Source organism: Falco punctatus (genome assembly GCF_963210335.1).
Source record: "Falco punctatus genome assembly, chromosome: 6".
Taxonomy (NCBI): Eukaryota; Metazoa; Chordata; class Aves; order Falconiformes; family Falconidae; genus Falco; species Falco punctatus.
The window spans coordinates 28733345-28748966 of record NC_137585.1 but is presented as its reverse complement, the minus strand read 5'-3'; the positions used below and the strand labels follow the sequence as shown (position 1 = coordinate 28748966).

General features: G+C 45.4%; 1 protein-coding gene across 4 annotated transcripts in view; it reads left to right on the top strand.

The window, feature by feature from the left end:
* LOC308065373 (uncharacterized protein) overlaps window positions 1-15622 on the top strand; it is a 31756-nt gene that overhangs the window by 6355 nt on the left and 9779 nt on the right. For 3 of the 4 annotated variants that reach the window (XM_080391265.1, XM_080391262.1, XM_080391264.1), the window contains 12 exons: window positions 179-293; window positions 1566-1740; window positions 2312-2423; window positions 3418-3524; window positions 4335-4461; window positions 5033-5153; window positions 5436-5521; window positions 6631-6755; window positions 8038-8097; window positions 12305-12371; window positions 13367-13461; window positions 15069-15197. In XM_080391265.1, the coding sequence (XP_080247391.1) occupies window positions 179-293; window positions 1566-1740; window positions 2312-2423; window positions 3418-3524; window positions 4335-4461; window positions 5033-5153; window positions 5436-5521; window positions 6631-6755; window positions 8038-8097; window positions 12305-12371; window positions 13367-13461; window positions 15069-15197 (1319 nt within the window). The remainder of the gene's footprint in view (window positions 1-178; window positions 294-1565; window positions 1741-2311; window positions 2424-3417; window positions 3525-4334; window positions 4462-5032; window positions 5154-5435; window positions 5522-6630; window positions 6756-8037; window positions 8098-12304; window positions 12372-13366; window positions 13462-15068; window positions 15198-15622) is intronic. The other variant, XM_080391263.1, reaches the window with a different exon arrangement.

The following is a 15622-nucleotide window of genomic DNA, read 5'->3' as shown; positions in this document are numbered from 1 at the left end:
TTTGACTTACATAAAACACAGCTTTAGTCTTCATGAAGTTCTTTGTGAACTCACCCCAAAAACAGCTGAAGACGAGGATAAATTTATTGTGAAGATGACAATTTGCCTTTTATAAAACAGTTCAGTAGTTACTGTAAATACCTGTACAAATAATTAGCTTTTCTATGTTTATCCCCAGGTGCTTATGTCAGAATTCAGCCCTTCGTACAGGAAGCCCTGATGAAGGGGAGACCAGTTGTAGCGCTGGAGAGCACCATCATCACACATGGGATGGCCTATCCTCAGAATCTGAGGTGGTGAATTTTGGTGTTCCTCATTTCAACAAGGTTGTAAGAATGAGGCATATAACTGGTGGATCAGTATCCTTAGTTAAGCCAAAGCCCTTGTAAGAGCAAAGGGAAATGTCAGGTTGCTAGGCATGCAGAATATGAGATCTGGTGTAAAACAATTGTATCTGGACTTTTGAAGATACATACGGGGTACCTATTTACCTCCTTATCCAACACCTTACATTTCTGGCTTCCTTGAAAATGTGGCAGCAGATAATGTCATCTCTTGCTCTAAGAGAGACCTACCAGCCTTTTTGGCTGCATGGTTTGTACAGACACTGAAAACACATTGCAGTTTCTTTTGGTATCTTTTGTAATGTAAAAAGGATTGGAGCACAACAGTGAAATCTGTTCCTCAGAGCAGTTACTGTGAGAGCTGCAGGTCCCTCTTGCTGCATTCTGTACCCTGCACAGAATGGCCCATCCCTGTACCCTTTATTTATTGATGTTCAGTAGATTGTGTTTCATTGAGTTACAGTGCCAGCAATCATTGCACTCTCCCCTCCATCCTTGCTTCTGGAAAGCAGAGGAAGGTTTCAGTATTGATTTTCCATCTTTTTACCTGGCCATCATTCTGCCTGACATTCTGTCTTAGGATGAAGCTCTAAAAATTTGGTTTTGGGGAGGAGGTAGTTTCAGTAGTTAAGAATTGCCTAGCATATATACGGGTAGCTCAGAAATGGAGAAGAAGCTGCTTTTAAAAAGGATAGTGTAAGCTTTTAAAAAGCTTAGAAAGACCTAGTCTGCAGCCCTACAGCATCCTGAGGCTGCAGTTTTTTGGCACTGTTGTTATTCTATATCTAACTGCCTGTATTGTGAAAAATATACCCCGGTTAGTTGAGCAGGGCTTGAATTACCTGGGGTTTCTGTGAAGGTCTGTGATCTCAGAGAAGTAACAGGAAATAGATTTAAAAAGGTCCTATTTTGAGAAGATCCCTTTTTTCAGTAGTCTATTGAACAACCAGATTGGCCTGTAAACCAAGTGATTTTTCTCAAAAATGAAGCACAGAGCTTAGACATTGCTGCCCTGAAAATAGGAGCTCTGTACTTCCGCAAATTCAAGCGCAACGACTTCTGGCATTGTGAAGATACAGAAGAGGAGCTGGACTTAGCTGAAATCACAAGAACTGTATAAAACTGGAAACTGGGAATCATGACCATCAAACATGGCAGTTTTCTTGTCTGATTGTTTGCCTCACTAATTTTGTGATTGTAGTCTGGTTTGTCTTACTCTAGCATGGCCAGAGAAGTGGAAGAAATTGTGACAACAAATGGAGCAGTGCCAGCCACTGTAGGTATTTTAAGGGGTCGAATCCATGTGGGACTCACAGATGAAGAACTTCAGTTCTTGGCAAGCAGTAAAAATGTAGTTAAAGTGTCTCGGAGAGATCTTCCTTTCGTTCTCAGCCAGGTATGGTATGCAGACTTTCTATTGTCGTGTTCTGTATACAGCAATAGTATGGTGCTCTCCAGCTTCAAGCTAGGTTTTAAACCTCTTGAAAGCATCTTATTGGTAAGCTCAAACATGGTCCTATCTAGAGTCAAAATACAACAGACTAAGGGAATAGCAGCCCTGAAACAGGGCTCCTGAAAAGTCATTCTGGATTGGCTGGCAAGCCATGAGCACTTGGCTAAGAATATTCTTATTGGCATGATAAGGCATCATCATGTTACATGTAAACTATGTGACACACAGGCCATCGTGAGCTTAAGGTGACACTAGCTGCCTGTGAAGCCGCCTGGCTGGAAAGCCCTGGGGAGCAAAGGCCTTTGCTATCATCAGGGCAAGAACAGCTTACATATCAGGGACGATGATTCCTCTGTGTTTTCGCTGAATAGAATATTTGTATCAGAATTTCACTTGTCAGCTGGGGAGGGCAGGCTGTTGTGACATTGCTGCATGTGAGACCACAACCAGAGCTGCCTGCACGTGGTATTCTCTGTGTCACCCTGGGTGCTGACCATGACTTGTCCTCTGACAGGGCTTGTCTGGTGGCACGACCGTGTCTGGAACAATGATCGTTGCACACAAAGCAGGAATCCCTGTGTTTGTGACGGGTGGCATAGGAGGCGTCCATCGAGGAGGAGAGAACAGTAAGAAAATCAATACATTCTAGTTTTCTCTGTGTTGCTACTGTTTTATTTAATTCCATCTTTCTGTTTTCCCAGTCTGTCCTGCAGTAACTGCCTGTTCAGAAGAGTAAGGTTATCATTCTTCTTGACTGTACTGTGGTTATTTTATCCCCAGTATCTCCTTTCCAGAAGCTTTAAAATACTCCTCTTGAGCATTGGTCAGTTGTTGAAGAGGGTGGGAGTTTCTTTTTATCCTTTGCTTACACGGGGTTTTGTGGATATTTGCTGATGCAACAGGAGCTGACTGTACCTCCCACACTTTGTAGTGGCTGGATAACCTGATACTGGCTACCCAGCAAAGTGTTTATTGACTCTCTCTTATCTGAGGAGAGGGAGAGTCTCATCACAAGAGAAACCTAGGCCCTGGTCTGTGTCAGAGGTGCATGCTTCTCTCTGGAAAATGGCCCAGCCTTGGCAGTGTAGTTTGTGACCTTTATGTACATTCTTTCTTCTTAGCCATATATATTCCTATCACAGCGTATGTGCACTGCACTGCTGGGTGCCATCCCTTTCAGATGTGATATAAATTCCAGACCAGGAGGTTTCTTGAGGTCAGCAAAGCTCCTATGGCACTTTTTTTTTTGCCAGTGATGTCAATACCAAAATCTAAATCTACTGAAGTTATATTCCATCTCCTTGAATTTTGTCCTTGCTGCATGACACCTTCTTTCTTTTCTACCAAATTTTTGCACACTGTTTATCAATGTGGTAAAAGAACTGAGAGATACAGTGCAAGGCTGCACCTCTGCCCACCTTGTGACTTCTTTTTGTCGGTATCTCTTTCAATCTCAACACCTAAAGGCATGTCTAAACCTGTAATATTTGTTTGTGGATCTAAGTGGTTACAAAAGCAGGCAGTGGCATCCCAGGCAGGTACGGCTTTTGAGGAGGGCAGATCACATCAGTTTGAAGTAGAACACAATCACCAACACAATGGTTGCTTGTCCCTTGACAGCTCTGGATGTGAGTGCTGATTTGACAGAGCTAGGACGAACTCCAGTTGCTGTTGTATCTGCAGGAGTCAAGTCTATCCTTGATATTGGCAGGACACTGGAATACCTGGTAGGTAGCATGGGCTGCTGAGCCTTGAAAGCAGATGATGTTGCACTTTCTGTACAGAATGCCCCATGCTGTTGGGGTAGGTATTAAGCCTAAGATTTTTAGAAATTACTGTTGAGAGGATGTGAAGCCCTATTTACAGTTTTCTAGCCCTGGGGCTGTACAAGCACTGGGCTGCTCCCTAACATGTATCTATCCAGGCCCAAGGGGCTGTTCCAACAGCTGTTCTAATTGATGCCAAAGGCAGCTCTAGCCATGCTCCTATTCTCTGGCATTAGACTTGCTTTTCTGGGACAATGCTCCAGAACTGGTGGATCAGGCAAGCTAGATCCATCAAACACTAAAATAAAATCAGAATTAAAATGAGAAACCTTTTAAGGTCTGGTATGTTGGAAACCAACAGGGCTAGCACTTCAGGTGACAGCCAACATCAATACTTCTCAATCTCAAAAAGAACTCATTTATATTCCTGTCAGCTCCTGACATGTCTTCAGATCACAGGTTGTTACCTTGGACTCAGTATTGTGCTAATGACAGCTGCGTGGCTTTTGATCAGCTCTGAGCACAAGCAAAGGATGTACGTGTCTCCTGTGTCTCAGTAAGCCAGATTCTGTCTAACCAGTTACCGTGTCTGGCTCTTTGCTTTGAAAACTGTTGGTGATAGAACAGAATAGAATGGAACATACAAAAATAACCAAACCCTGTGCTAAAGAAAGGCAGTTTCTAGCTGGACAGAAGGAAAAAGTTCCATTCTTTTCGTGGGTCCCTTTTCCCTCTACTGATTACCTACTTGTACGGCCTCTACTACTGCAGGAGACGCAGGGAGTCTGCGTGGCTGCCTTTGGAGAGTCAAGAGAGTTCCCAGCCTTCTTCTCACGCCAGAGCGGCTTCCATGCACCATATCACGTCCGGGACGAAGAGGAGGCAGCTGAACTCATTGGTGTGTTTCAGAAGGCAAAGGCCTACTTAGGACCCTGGAGAAGAACGACACAAAAATCACCTCGGATGAGGCACTTATTTTTTAACTTTGGAGAAGAGTTTGCCCCAAAACACAAACTATCCCACTTCCCCCGCTCCAGCTTCAGTGCTTTGAAAATAAAATAGCAGGAAAGTTCAGTCTTTAAAGCAAGTTTTTTTAGCTAGCTGCAACCACCTTGGCATGCTCATACGTGTTTTGTTCACAGTGGTGAAGTGGAGGCAACACGTATGTTAATGTGTTTACAAAAATACCGTCTGGGCCTGCAGAAGTGGAATTAGTGTTTTTTTTAAAAGAAAAAAATATTTGCCCCTTTTATTGTACAGAAAGAATTGTACAAACATTATTGTACAAAAAGAAATAGGCAAATGTAAATTGATTGGTATCTGGAAAAGACCTTGACCTTGGGTCATCTAAAAACAGGAGCTCCAGCTCTGTGGGTTCCTTCACCCCATCCCCACTCTCCTCTGTCCTTTTCCTTCAGCATTTAATTTATCCAAGGAGAACCACTAACGATCTGCCTGTCCTCTCCCAGCCAGTGCTCTGGGGCTAGGCCTGAGCAGCGGGGTGCTGATAGCAGTTCCCTGTCCCCAGGAGCGAGCTGCCTCAGGCCAGGTCATCGAAGAGGCCATCCAGCAAGCTCTTGGCGAAGCCAGGTGAGAAGCAGCTTAAGCCCTACCCTTGGCTCACCCTGTGGTCTTGGGGAAGTAAAGGACTTCAGGGACTCTGCTGCAGGGCTATAGCACAGCTTAATCTTGGGCATGGGTGAGCCCACAACATGGTTCCAACCATAGTTTTATCTAACCTGAAGCTTGTTTACAGGACTTTTTATGGTATTTGGTTATGGAGATAAATTATCTGCTAGCAACAGTGCTTCTCCTCTGATGCCGTTTCAGCTCAGTCCTTCTCATCTGCAGGCATTTTCTTTACATTTGCAGGTCCAAAGGGATCACAGGCAAAGAACTGACCCCTTTTATGTTACAGAAGCTCAATGAATTAACTGATGGGAAATCACTGGACTCCAGTATCCTTTTACTGAAGGGGTGGTGGGGCGGTGGGGGTGGTGGGGAAGTACTCCAGTGTGCTTCATATCTGTTCTGGTAATGCTTGGTGGAAAATGCTGTCACTTTATTGACAGTCTAGCAAGGGGAAAACACTTCAGTATCTGCAAACAGGTGAGAGCTTAGTGGCTGCATCCTGCTTTTTCAGGAACACCCTTACTGTCTTCATCCACTTTTGCATTAAAAACTGGAGGGCAGCACAGCAAATGGTCCAGAGCCCAAAGAGATCCCTCACATCTCATCACCAAGCTTGCCTGCTCCGTGGTAGAGTTTCAGGACATTGTCATCCGTGGTAGGGTTGCACACTGGAAGGTACCAGGGCTTCCCAGAGCACTGCTCTGTACATCACACTGCCTTATCCAACCCTTCACACGGGTGCAGAGTAAGAGAAACTTGGAAAGAAAACTCCCCGGGTGAGCAGGAATTCTCTTGTAGAGTCAAAAGAAAAGCAGATCTACTGGGTGGGATGCCAGTGTAGGATCTGGGAGAGCCAGGTTCACACCCAGGCTCTGCTGCCAGCCCTCTAGGAGGCCTGGGTCAGTCAGGACAGATTGGTAAAGGCATTTTTGGATACTAGAGCTGTATGGAGCCACAAAGTGGGGCTTTCAAAGCCTCTGATGCTCTGATCCCAATGAAATTGCTAAAAAAATTGCTTATAGAGACTTGACAAAAATCTCAGTAGGCATCTCTTTCTGGGAAAGCTGTCCAAGATCCTCTGAGATTTTTAGACTTTTGGCTCTAGTTTAAGCACTTCACCTGCTCTTTTCTCTGTGAAGCCTTTGCTTCCCAATCTGTCAAATGGAGATGGAATTGGTTCCCTATCTGTCAAACGGAGATGACAGATTTCCTCTCCAACACAGGGGGAGGAAGGTGAAAAAGCTTTAAAATTCAGAGTGTTCATTCAGTATTGCAACCCAGTATGCGTGCCCCCAAAGGATTATGGTATAGAGCAATCAAATCAAGTCTCGCAGCGTGTATTTTCTGCTTTCTCCCTGTAGGTAGTTCTTACATAGGCTTCTGACATATCAGTCTTGCTGGTACTTTTTCTTTTCCTCAAAGAAATGCCAAACAGACCTTGCACTGATCCAGAACAATGCCAGAGTGGGCAGCTGCATTGCGGTGGCCCTGAGCAAACTACAGAAAGCCAGAAGGAAGGGTCACCTGCCTCAGCAAAAGGACACAGCCCCTCCTCAGCCAGTGAGTCCCCTGCTGCTCTCCATAGAATGCCTCTCTGCTGACAGCACAGGATAAATTTATATCTATGCCCAAAAGTAAAAGGTGACTCAGATAGAGGCTAATCTTCCTGCTTCACACTGGCAGACATTCTCTCTTTAGTATTCTTTGCTCTTCTCAGATAAATATCCTCAGTCCGCCTCCCCCTGTCGACATTTACAGGGAAAAAATATTGACAGCGGCCTATTCCCCTTAAGTCTTAGACCATCAAATCCATTAAAACTATCATCACCTTTTCACCTTTTACTATGCCCTTACATGCAGCCTCAGCTGTGTTACTCTGAGGCCCAGGGAACTCGTGACTACAGGAGTAGATCTGGAAGAGGGTGGAGGAAGATATTTTGAGCTGCTGAGCCATACACGTTTTATAAATATCTCTTTTTGTTGGCCTCCTGTTTGTCATTGCAAAAATTACGAGAGGTACAGCATATTCCAAACAAGATCGGTTATAACCCTAATATTCTATTCACAATCTTGGATTTTTTGTGTGTGCCACATAACTTAACAGGAAATCTATTTTAGGTAGTCTTTAGAGAGCTGAAAAATTTTCTAAAATTCATTTTCAGTAGGATGTGTCAACATAAAAGAGGGCTGTGACTCCAGAGGCAATAACCCCACATGTGATGGAATGAGAAAAACCATCTGTATATCCCCAAAGAATCTGGAAACTTCCTGTTTGTGGAGCTGTACTGCTTTTTCTGGCTTTGTAAGACAATAAGACAGTGATCCATAAAGTGTCACTGGGTATAGCAGTTTCTCCTGGGAGCTTGCAAGAAATGAATGCATTTTTCTGCCCACTTTTTCCCTTTTTTTTTTTTTTTTTGCTTTTTTACACAGCAGGGCTTGAATGTTTCTGAAGTTTGGTGTGTCAGAAATTGTCCCAAGAGAGATGGCTTCAAGAGGACTGACATGACCAGACGCATGCAGCTTCTTATGTTTCTCTATCAGCACACAGTGAAACCACCAGCGCCCATATGTGTATACAGTAACATCCCACCCACCATGCTGGGGCTGGCTATGAGCAGGCATAATTCAGAAAGCAACACAGAGAAGAGATTTCAATTCTTTCTAGCTGGAATTGTACAGACATGTGTCTAGCCATCCAAAATAAGCACAGGCCTTCACACTGTAAATGGGATAGCTTTCAAGAGGGTGGGAAAAGTGACTAGGAGAAGCAATGAGGACTTTGAAACTTTTTCTTCAAGCCCCTTCCAACCACTTTTCACTTTTTTCTTCCCTCTCAAAGGTGGTGATTGGAGGTATCAACATTGACTTTATAGCCAAGGCGCAGAACCCTGTCATCCTGGTACTGTATCTATAGCAGTTTTCTTAGCACCACTGCCATTTCTAGCTACATTTACAGGAGTGCCAAGCCAAAGAGGGTGGGTGGGGTGTGGGGGAAGGTGGTATACATGCATGATATTCACATATCTGTATGGACACGTGCACTAATGTGGGAGGTGTAGCACTCCATATTCGGTGTGTTGGCTAGGTGGGTAGTGGGGAGATACATATTGACCTACTCCGTTCCCGTGCTATCCCTACCACTCAAGACAGGTACAGACTAATATATCATCCTTACAATCTCCAGATATGACTCTGGCCTCTACGGTTTATGTTAAAGTGCCTTGGAGCTATTCTTTGATGCCGTAAGTCTAAAAAGTTCTTTTTGCAGAAGAGCAGCCCAGGGCACTCTTGAAGCACATGTGCAAAGAGCTAGAAGAAATGGGTGAAGATCCTCACTGTGCTATGACAACCTCTAATTCAAGGACATACCCTATAGGGAGGAAATCCCCATGTAAGAGCCAGCTCTGGCTGACTGGGACTCTCTTAGCTACGGAAAGCAGCATGAACAGGAGTAAGAGTCTCTGTTTAGAGTACCCACAGTCATAAGAAACCTTTGAGAAAAGTAGTACTGACACAGTTACAGCCAAACAAGAGCCAGCTTCCTCAGTCATACAGGATTTGAGTCACACACAAAAAAGAAAAAAAAAAAAAGCAAAAAGCAAGCTTTAAAAAAATAGAACATTTTAAATGTTGCCAGACCCTCTCCCTCTTCATTTGGTTTGACTAAGAACCAAGAAGCTAAAGTGGAACAAACCTGGGAATTTCCCATTCGCATGGTCTATACAATTCTTATTAAGCTATATGAAGTACACACAGGGGTGGTGAAGCTTGCTCAAAAGTTGTTTTGTGTCTCAACTTACTCTATGCTGATTGCTGAGGCATGAAACTCCTGTTGTTAGATGGGGCAGTCTGTGAACACCTCTCCGTCAGACAGGGGAAAGACGTGCTGGGGAAGCTGTCCTTAAGGAATGTGGCCATCCAGTGATACAGAAGCAGAGGCAAAACAATATTATAATGGTCAAGGGTGACACGTGCTGGGGCATCAGCTACAAAGGCTTGCAAAACCCAAAAGTTTAACTACTTCAGTTGTGATCTAACTGTTAACATACCCCATTCTCAGGTATCAGGACAAGGAGCTAAGCTGTGTCCAAGGGTGGACAGCCACCCTTTGATGTGTCAGGCAGGAGAGCAGATCTCTGGACCACCCACAGCACGGGAAGGGGCCAAGGGCAGCTATAGACTCTACTGGGAACAGCTGACGGGGGGAAAAGAAAAAGGACATTTTAATGTTGCATGAAAAAGTGAGGCATTAGCTGCCCTTCTGTACAGCAGTGAACCCTAGAGCTGATGCGTCCATTGTGGCAACTTCCCAAAAGTTAAGCTGAAGGAGGATTTGGGAACTGACAAGTAAAAATGTTCCTACTGACAGCTTCTGTGGTTAGGCACAGAGGAAGAGGCGCTCTTAACAGCATTTCTTTTAGCTGTTAAAGACAGATTTTTTCCAAGCGCTCAGCACCTAGGAGGTCCCACCCTTATGCATGCTGGATTTGTTGCAGAGCACTGGGGTACCACTCAGGTCTCTTGCTGTCTCACCAAGAAAGCAGCTGTATTCTGTCCTGGTTGTAATTCCTACATGGCTTTCAAGGCTATCCAAAAGCAAAGCGCTTTATAAGTGACCTGCAGAGAAGGATGCATGGTCTTGCTCAGAAAAAGGTACTGGAAGAAACATCACAGTTATAACTCTCTCAGAGTACCCAGAATTTGAGCTGAGTCTCATTTTTACATTAGACTTTTAAAGCCCTTAGGACATAGAAGAAGGTTCAAGAAACTCTCTCTCAGTTCTCTGAAATATTGCCAGAAAGCATCAGCCCAGTCTTGTTTCAAATCACCTCAGCAAGCCCATTTTCACGCAAGTTCTTTCATCTCAGCCAGCCCCACCTGAACACAACACAGAAGAGATACTCAAGTACCGCTTAGACTTGGGGTTACCAGCTGAGCTGGCAAGGTGCGATAAGAGCCAGTCATTTATTTTTCTTAAAAAGCAGGCTGCTAGTTTCTTACTGCACCTACCTGCTACTTTAAAGAGAGATTTTGCATCTTCATTTCTTTTAGGCCCTGTGGGGTTGTACAACAGCAGAGATCACAGCTGGATTCCCTGAGCGGGAGTCTGGCGCGCCTGCTGTTAGGGCAAGGCTTGGCTTAAAAAACCCTGCAACTCTGCCTTTGTGATGTGTGTGGGACTAAAAAGGAAGATCAGCATGCTAGACAACAAAAGGAGCTCATGAGTATTTCCAACATTCCTGCAGGCATCAGTTTTGAAAAACAGATAGTGGAACTGCACAAAAAAAAGAGTTTGTGCAGTTTGTGCTCATTACTGATGGCAGTTAGTACCCTCTTTTAATATTGAAATAGGGGCTAGCGTTCAAAGCCATGTTGTTAGACTTGCCTAAACAAGCATCCTTGCTTTTTACTTTGGAATTTTTAGGGTTTTTTTCTTCCTTGGCTGCCTCTATTATGGATAGTGATCTTCAGAGTTAAAATAGCCAAGCTGAATGCTCTCAAAATCTGCAACACTCAACAGGAGGCAGTTGCAGATATCCATTCCTGGCAGTACCAGTGGCAATTCCCAGGGAGCATGAGCAAGTGTAATGGAGGGGTACTTGGGTTAATGAGGAGTGACAAGTAGTGGAAAGACGGACAGAAGCCATAGGTTGCTTATATAGAGGCAGTTCTGCTCAGGTGGTCTGAGCAGTTCAGGGCTTGGAGAACTGCCAGACAGAAAAGCAAAGGCATCGAGAATTAGCACAAAGTCTTACAGACTACGGAACTGGGGAGAGTCAGAGCAAACAAAACCAGCTTGGAGGTCAGAAGAGAGTTATGAAAGAGCGTATTTAGATGGGAGAGCAGCCTGTTACAGTCATAGCACTGGATGCAGAAGAAAGCATTGTGTGCAAAGGACAGTTGTGCGGCTTCACACAGGCAGAAGAAGGGTCCTTGGGAAAGCTTCAATATGAGTTTTGAGAACGCCCAAGACCAGTGATGGGTTGGAGGCAGGATGTTTCTTACTGTGAGTTGGCAATACATTTACTTGTTTCAGACAGATAGTGGTGTGTACAAGCAAGAAAAACATATGTGCAGGGGTATTCTGGTGCACCTGGGCTAACATGGGGTGGAGAAAGTCTGGGCCAGGAGCTGCCATGTACAGGCATGCACACTCCTCAGCGCTTGCCACCCAAATGCTCAACATAATCTTGAAAGCTCTAAGTCGTCCAGAACTGTGAAGATCATTATAACCATCAGTGGCAAGCTGTCTTCAGAAATGGAAAGCATGTCTCAGGTTTTTATGGAACAAGAGCTTCATCTGATAGTCACATGAAGCCCAAATTGATCTGAGCACTTACTGATGTAATTTGTCTGGCAGAAGAATTAGAAGGAGATGGGTAAGGGATTACCTGTGTTCTGGCAATTTGGCTGTTTGTGACAGGCTGACAGATGAACAGAGGAGTGGAAGGCAGAGGCAAGAGAAAAAGAAAAGGTGATAACCACACAGTTGGAGAAGAAGTGTATATTTGGTGTGGGGTATGTTTGGGAAGAGACAGTTGAGTGAAACAGTATCCAGGCACTGAAATAGATCTTTCCATGAGTAAAGTACAGAGGCGGTACTGACAAAGATAACAAATCTCATTTTACCTTCAAAAATGAAAATAAATAAAAAACCCCAAACCGCTTTAGGGGAGAGGTAAGTAGCAGAAGGAAGGTAGGGAAGGCAGCTGCAGTGCCCATCAGGTCTGGGTCAGCAGCTCTGGAGTCCTAGCACTGTTGTGAGCAGGCAAGTCCAGAGGGCTGCTCGTATTGACTGAAACACTCATTAGTATTGTTCGTATATAAACTGAGAGGTCTTAGCAAGTAAGACCAAGTGAGAAATGGATAGGGAGATTAAGTGGACCTCCCTTCCTAGGAAGCAGACCTTTGTCATCAAGGTTGAAGTCTTTAGATGGCTGTAGAAGTTTGTATTGTCCTAGATGCGGTAGCTAGATGCCTTCGGCTCCCTCTAATTGCTGACCTATATTTCAGCAACATCAACTCCACTTCACATGTTAATGGAGATGTAGCATCTACGCCAAGCAGCCCTCTCAGTTTTGCCAATTAACAATTTATTCTTCCAGGGCGGTGGGCAAACAAATGCTGGAAGAGTGAGGCGAACCTTTGGTGGCGTTGGAAGAAACTTGGCAGGTGCCTAGTGCTTGGGTTTGCCTGTGGGTGCATGCCAGCTGTGAGTTGTCCTTTGGTATTCCTTCAACAGCAGGAGCTCTTGAATGCTGTTAAGACCTGGGGCACGTTAGGCAATATACTGTTGGGCAGACTGCCTGGAAAAGGCAGAAAATAAGGGGAGGGAGTTGGGATCAGTAAACGAAAGGTCCCCGAATAGTTAACTAGCGTACAGCACAGTGACCCCAAATCAAAGTTAAATAAACATCAGTGATCTCCAACGACTACTGAACAGTGTGGCCCTCAGCACTGACTGATGCCAGGTTAGCTATAGTTGCAATAGAAGTATGTTTTGAGCAAGAATTTGAAAGGAATAAGCTTAATCAAAGATGATCATCTTTGCCCCATGGATGAGAGGAACTGGGGCACAGGAACTGCTGTAGAAGAAAAAGGGCTACAGTCCTTTGCAATAGGAAAGGATCACACTGTACCTGGTGCTCCACCACAAGAAAAAAATACCTGTGACACCCACTGAGGTAGAATTTGTGGTAACTTGAAGGGAGAGAGGAAGGGTTTCCCGTTAAACCATTCAGGTTCAGTTCTAGTAAGATAGCATGGTGGGAACAGCAGCGTGGGAAGGCCAGCAGCAAGGAACACTGTATGCAAAAGCAATGTGGAAAAGCCCACATGCCTGTGGTGGTAAAGGAGATGATGCCGGGGAAATGCAGAAGTCTCTTCCCCCTTCTTTTTTCCTCCACTCCCAGATGTTTCAAAAAATCCAGAGAATTCAGAGTGACAGTGCAGCAGGCAGATGCAGATGGCCCCACTCAACCCCAGCCAGTTATTTGCAGCAGCTGTGGCTGAGTTTTATCCCGAATGTCCTTCTAGACAGTAATTGATGGGCATTAAGTTTTGCAGGAGAGGACTTTCCTACAGACATTTACCCTGCACACGCTGTCACTGTGTTCACAGGGCTCTGCTGGATTTAGTAATATTTTTTGTTTCCATTTGCTTTTCAGACTGCTTAAGCCGTCTTGGACAGACTCCTCTCTTTTTATCAGCTGTGGGGAAGGATGAACATTCAGAGTCCGTCCTGCACTACTGTCACCACATGGTACGTTGCACAGTAGTGGCACCTCAGAAGCATGGAAGCAATGACGTTACATAGAGGGGAAAATCTCCTCAACCCTGGCAGACATAAGAGCCACCTTCCATCAGGTTAAGAGTAGGAATAATTCAGTGCTCCTTTAGTTACAGGCAATTAGAAGGCAAGGACCCACCCTGCAGAAGACAGGCTAGATGTATGTGGCCTTTGGAGCCTGAACTGTGGGGTCTGAGCTCAGCTCCAGAGTGGTGCTTGAAGGAGAAATCATGAAAAATTCTACTAGGGCCTAAGCACAGCCAGAAATATGAAACCCTGACCCTGAGGACAGACAAAGCAATGCCCAAATCAGTCTGGTTTGGGTAAAGCATAAGACAGAGAAAAGCTGGAGCTGGGAGCTCAGGCTGGACACCTCCCAAGTTCAGAGGAGTAGTGTCCTCCACATCGCTGCACACCCCTACCCATGCACCAGAGCAGTACCTGGCTGGAGCAGCAGCTTGTCCACCGAGGCCAGGGAGCCAGGGGCAGTGGGAGCTCACCAGGGGCAGCAAGGCAGAGCATCATCACCCCAGCGAGGAGCAGAAAAAGCCAGGAGGGCAACCCTAACCTAGGGCACCAGGCACCTCCATGGTGGAGAGGCAAGGCTGAAGACAAGCCAGGGGTGTGGGCAGAGCCCTCAGGTGGGGCTGGTCAGGGCCATTAAGGCCTATTACTGCCCTCAAGGCCCTGGCATCCAAATAGAACACATGGTCCATAGTTCTGCCTACCTGAGCAACTCAGTAAATGAAGCGATGAGAACAAGAACTCTTTTTTTCATTTATAAAGGCTTCATAGCACCATGCCTATAATTCCTCCTTTACCCACCACAGCACAGCTTGTGCCATCAAAGTGAGTGGTTTCCCAAGGGAAGATGGACTTGGTGGCCAGCTGCCATGCAATCCTTGCCTGTAACAAAACACATTACCAACAGCATTGGAGAGGACCCTTTCCTTAAAACCTCTGACTTCCCTGTGAACTACTGGGGCTGACGCGTTTCTTCATCTATATGTATATTCCAAGAAATGCCCTGAGTTCTCTAAGATGATCATTCACAAGACCCACGGAGGAAGGACAGGACACCTGTAGCTATGTCTGTGACACTGTTGTAAAAATGGCCCCAAGGCTGCCCTCAAAATCAGGCTGTGCAGTCAGTGAGGTGGCTAACGTAACCGCGAGCTGAGGTGTGCCACCAAGGCATGCCATCATGTTAGTAGGCCATCGAAGGGTCACACCAGCCACGGCAATGGATGACGGGAGTAGGCAGGGCTGCAGACCACTCTTCCATTATGCCAGAGACACAACCTATGGAAGTGCATGGCAGAGACCTGTCACTTTCATTTACTAAATGTTTTCTGTAACCTTGTTGTGTTGCAAATACAAAAAAAAAAAAAAAAAAAAGCCATCTGCCAGCACTGTGTAGACCGAGATACCTCTGCAATGTTGCTAATCTCAAGGGAGAAGGGAGGCTGAAGGGGTAACAGCAAGCTGGGCTGCTGATCAGATGGGCCCAGGGAAGGAACGAGCCAAGCGTGGCAGGGAAGCGAAGCATGCTCCGTGTGTAACTGTCCTCCCTGTTTTAGGACATGAGCGCTGTCCTTCAGCTGGAGGGGAAGAGCACAGCCACTTACTGTGCTGTGATCACTAGCGCTGGGGAGCTCAGCATCGGCTTGGGAGATATGGACATCCACCACCAGATAACAGAGCAATACGTATGCATCCATCTGATTTGTAAACTTTTTCTTATGAGCAGGTGTGTGGACGTGTGACAAAAGGCAACGGGTAAAGCTGTACCAGGAGGGACTGGGTGTGCAGAGGGGACATGGGGAATCCTAAAGTTAACCCCAGACATTGACCACTGAGACAGCAGCAGGGTCAGCTACCAGAGCCCTCTATTGCTGCTGACCCAAATGGAGCTTCTATCTGTTTCTGCTTCATACAGTATCACCACTACTATCATCCCTGACATGTAGACCAGTACCCTCTTCATTAAGTAGTCTCAGCTAACGTGTAATTTTTGGCACCTTAAAGCCAGCAATAAATCCAGTCCACCTGCAGAAATGGTGGACTGCATTTCTCCCTTTAGGGAAAAACAAAAAAAAAAGTGAACAGAGCACTGGTTAAACCAAGTTTTCCT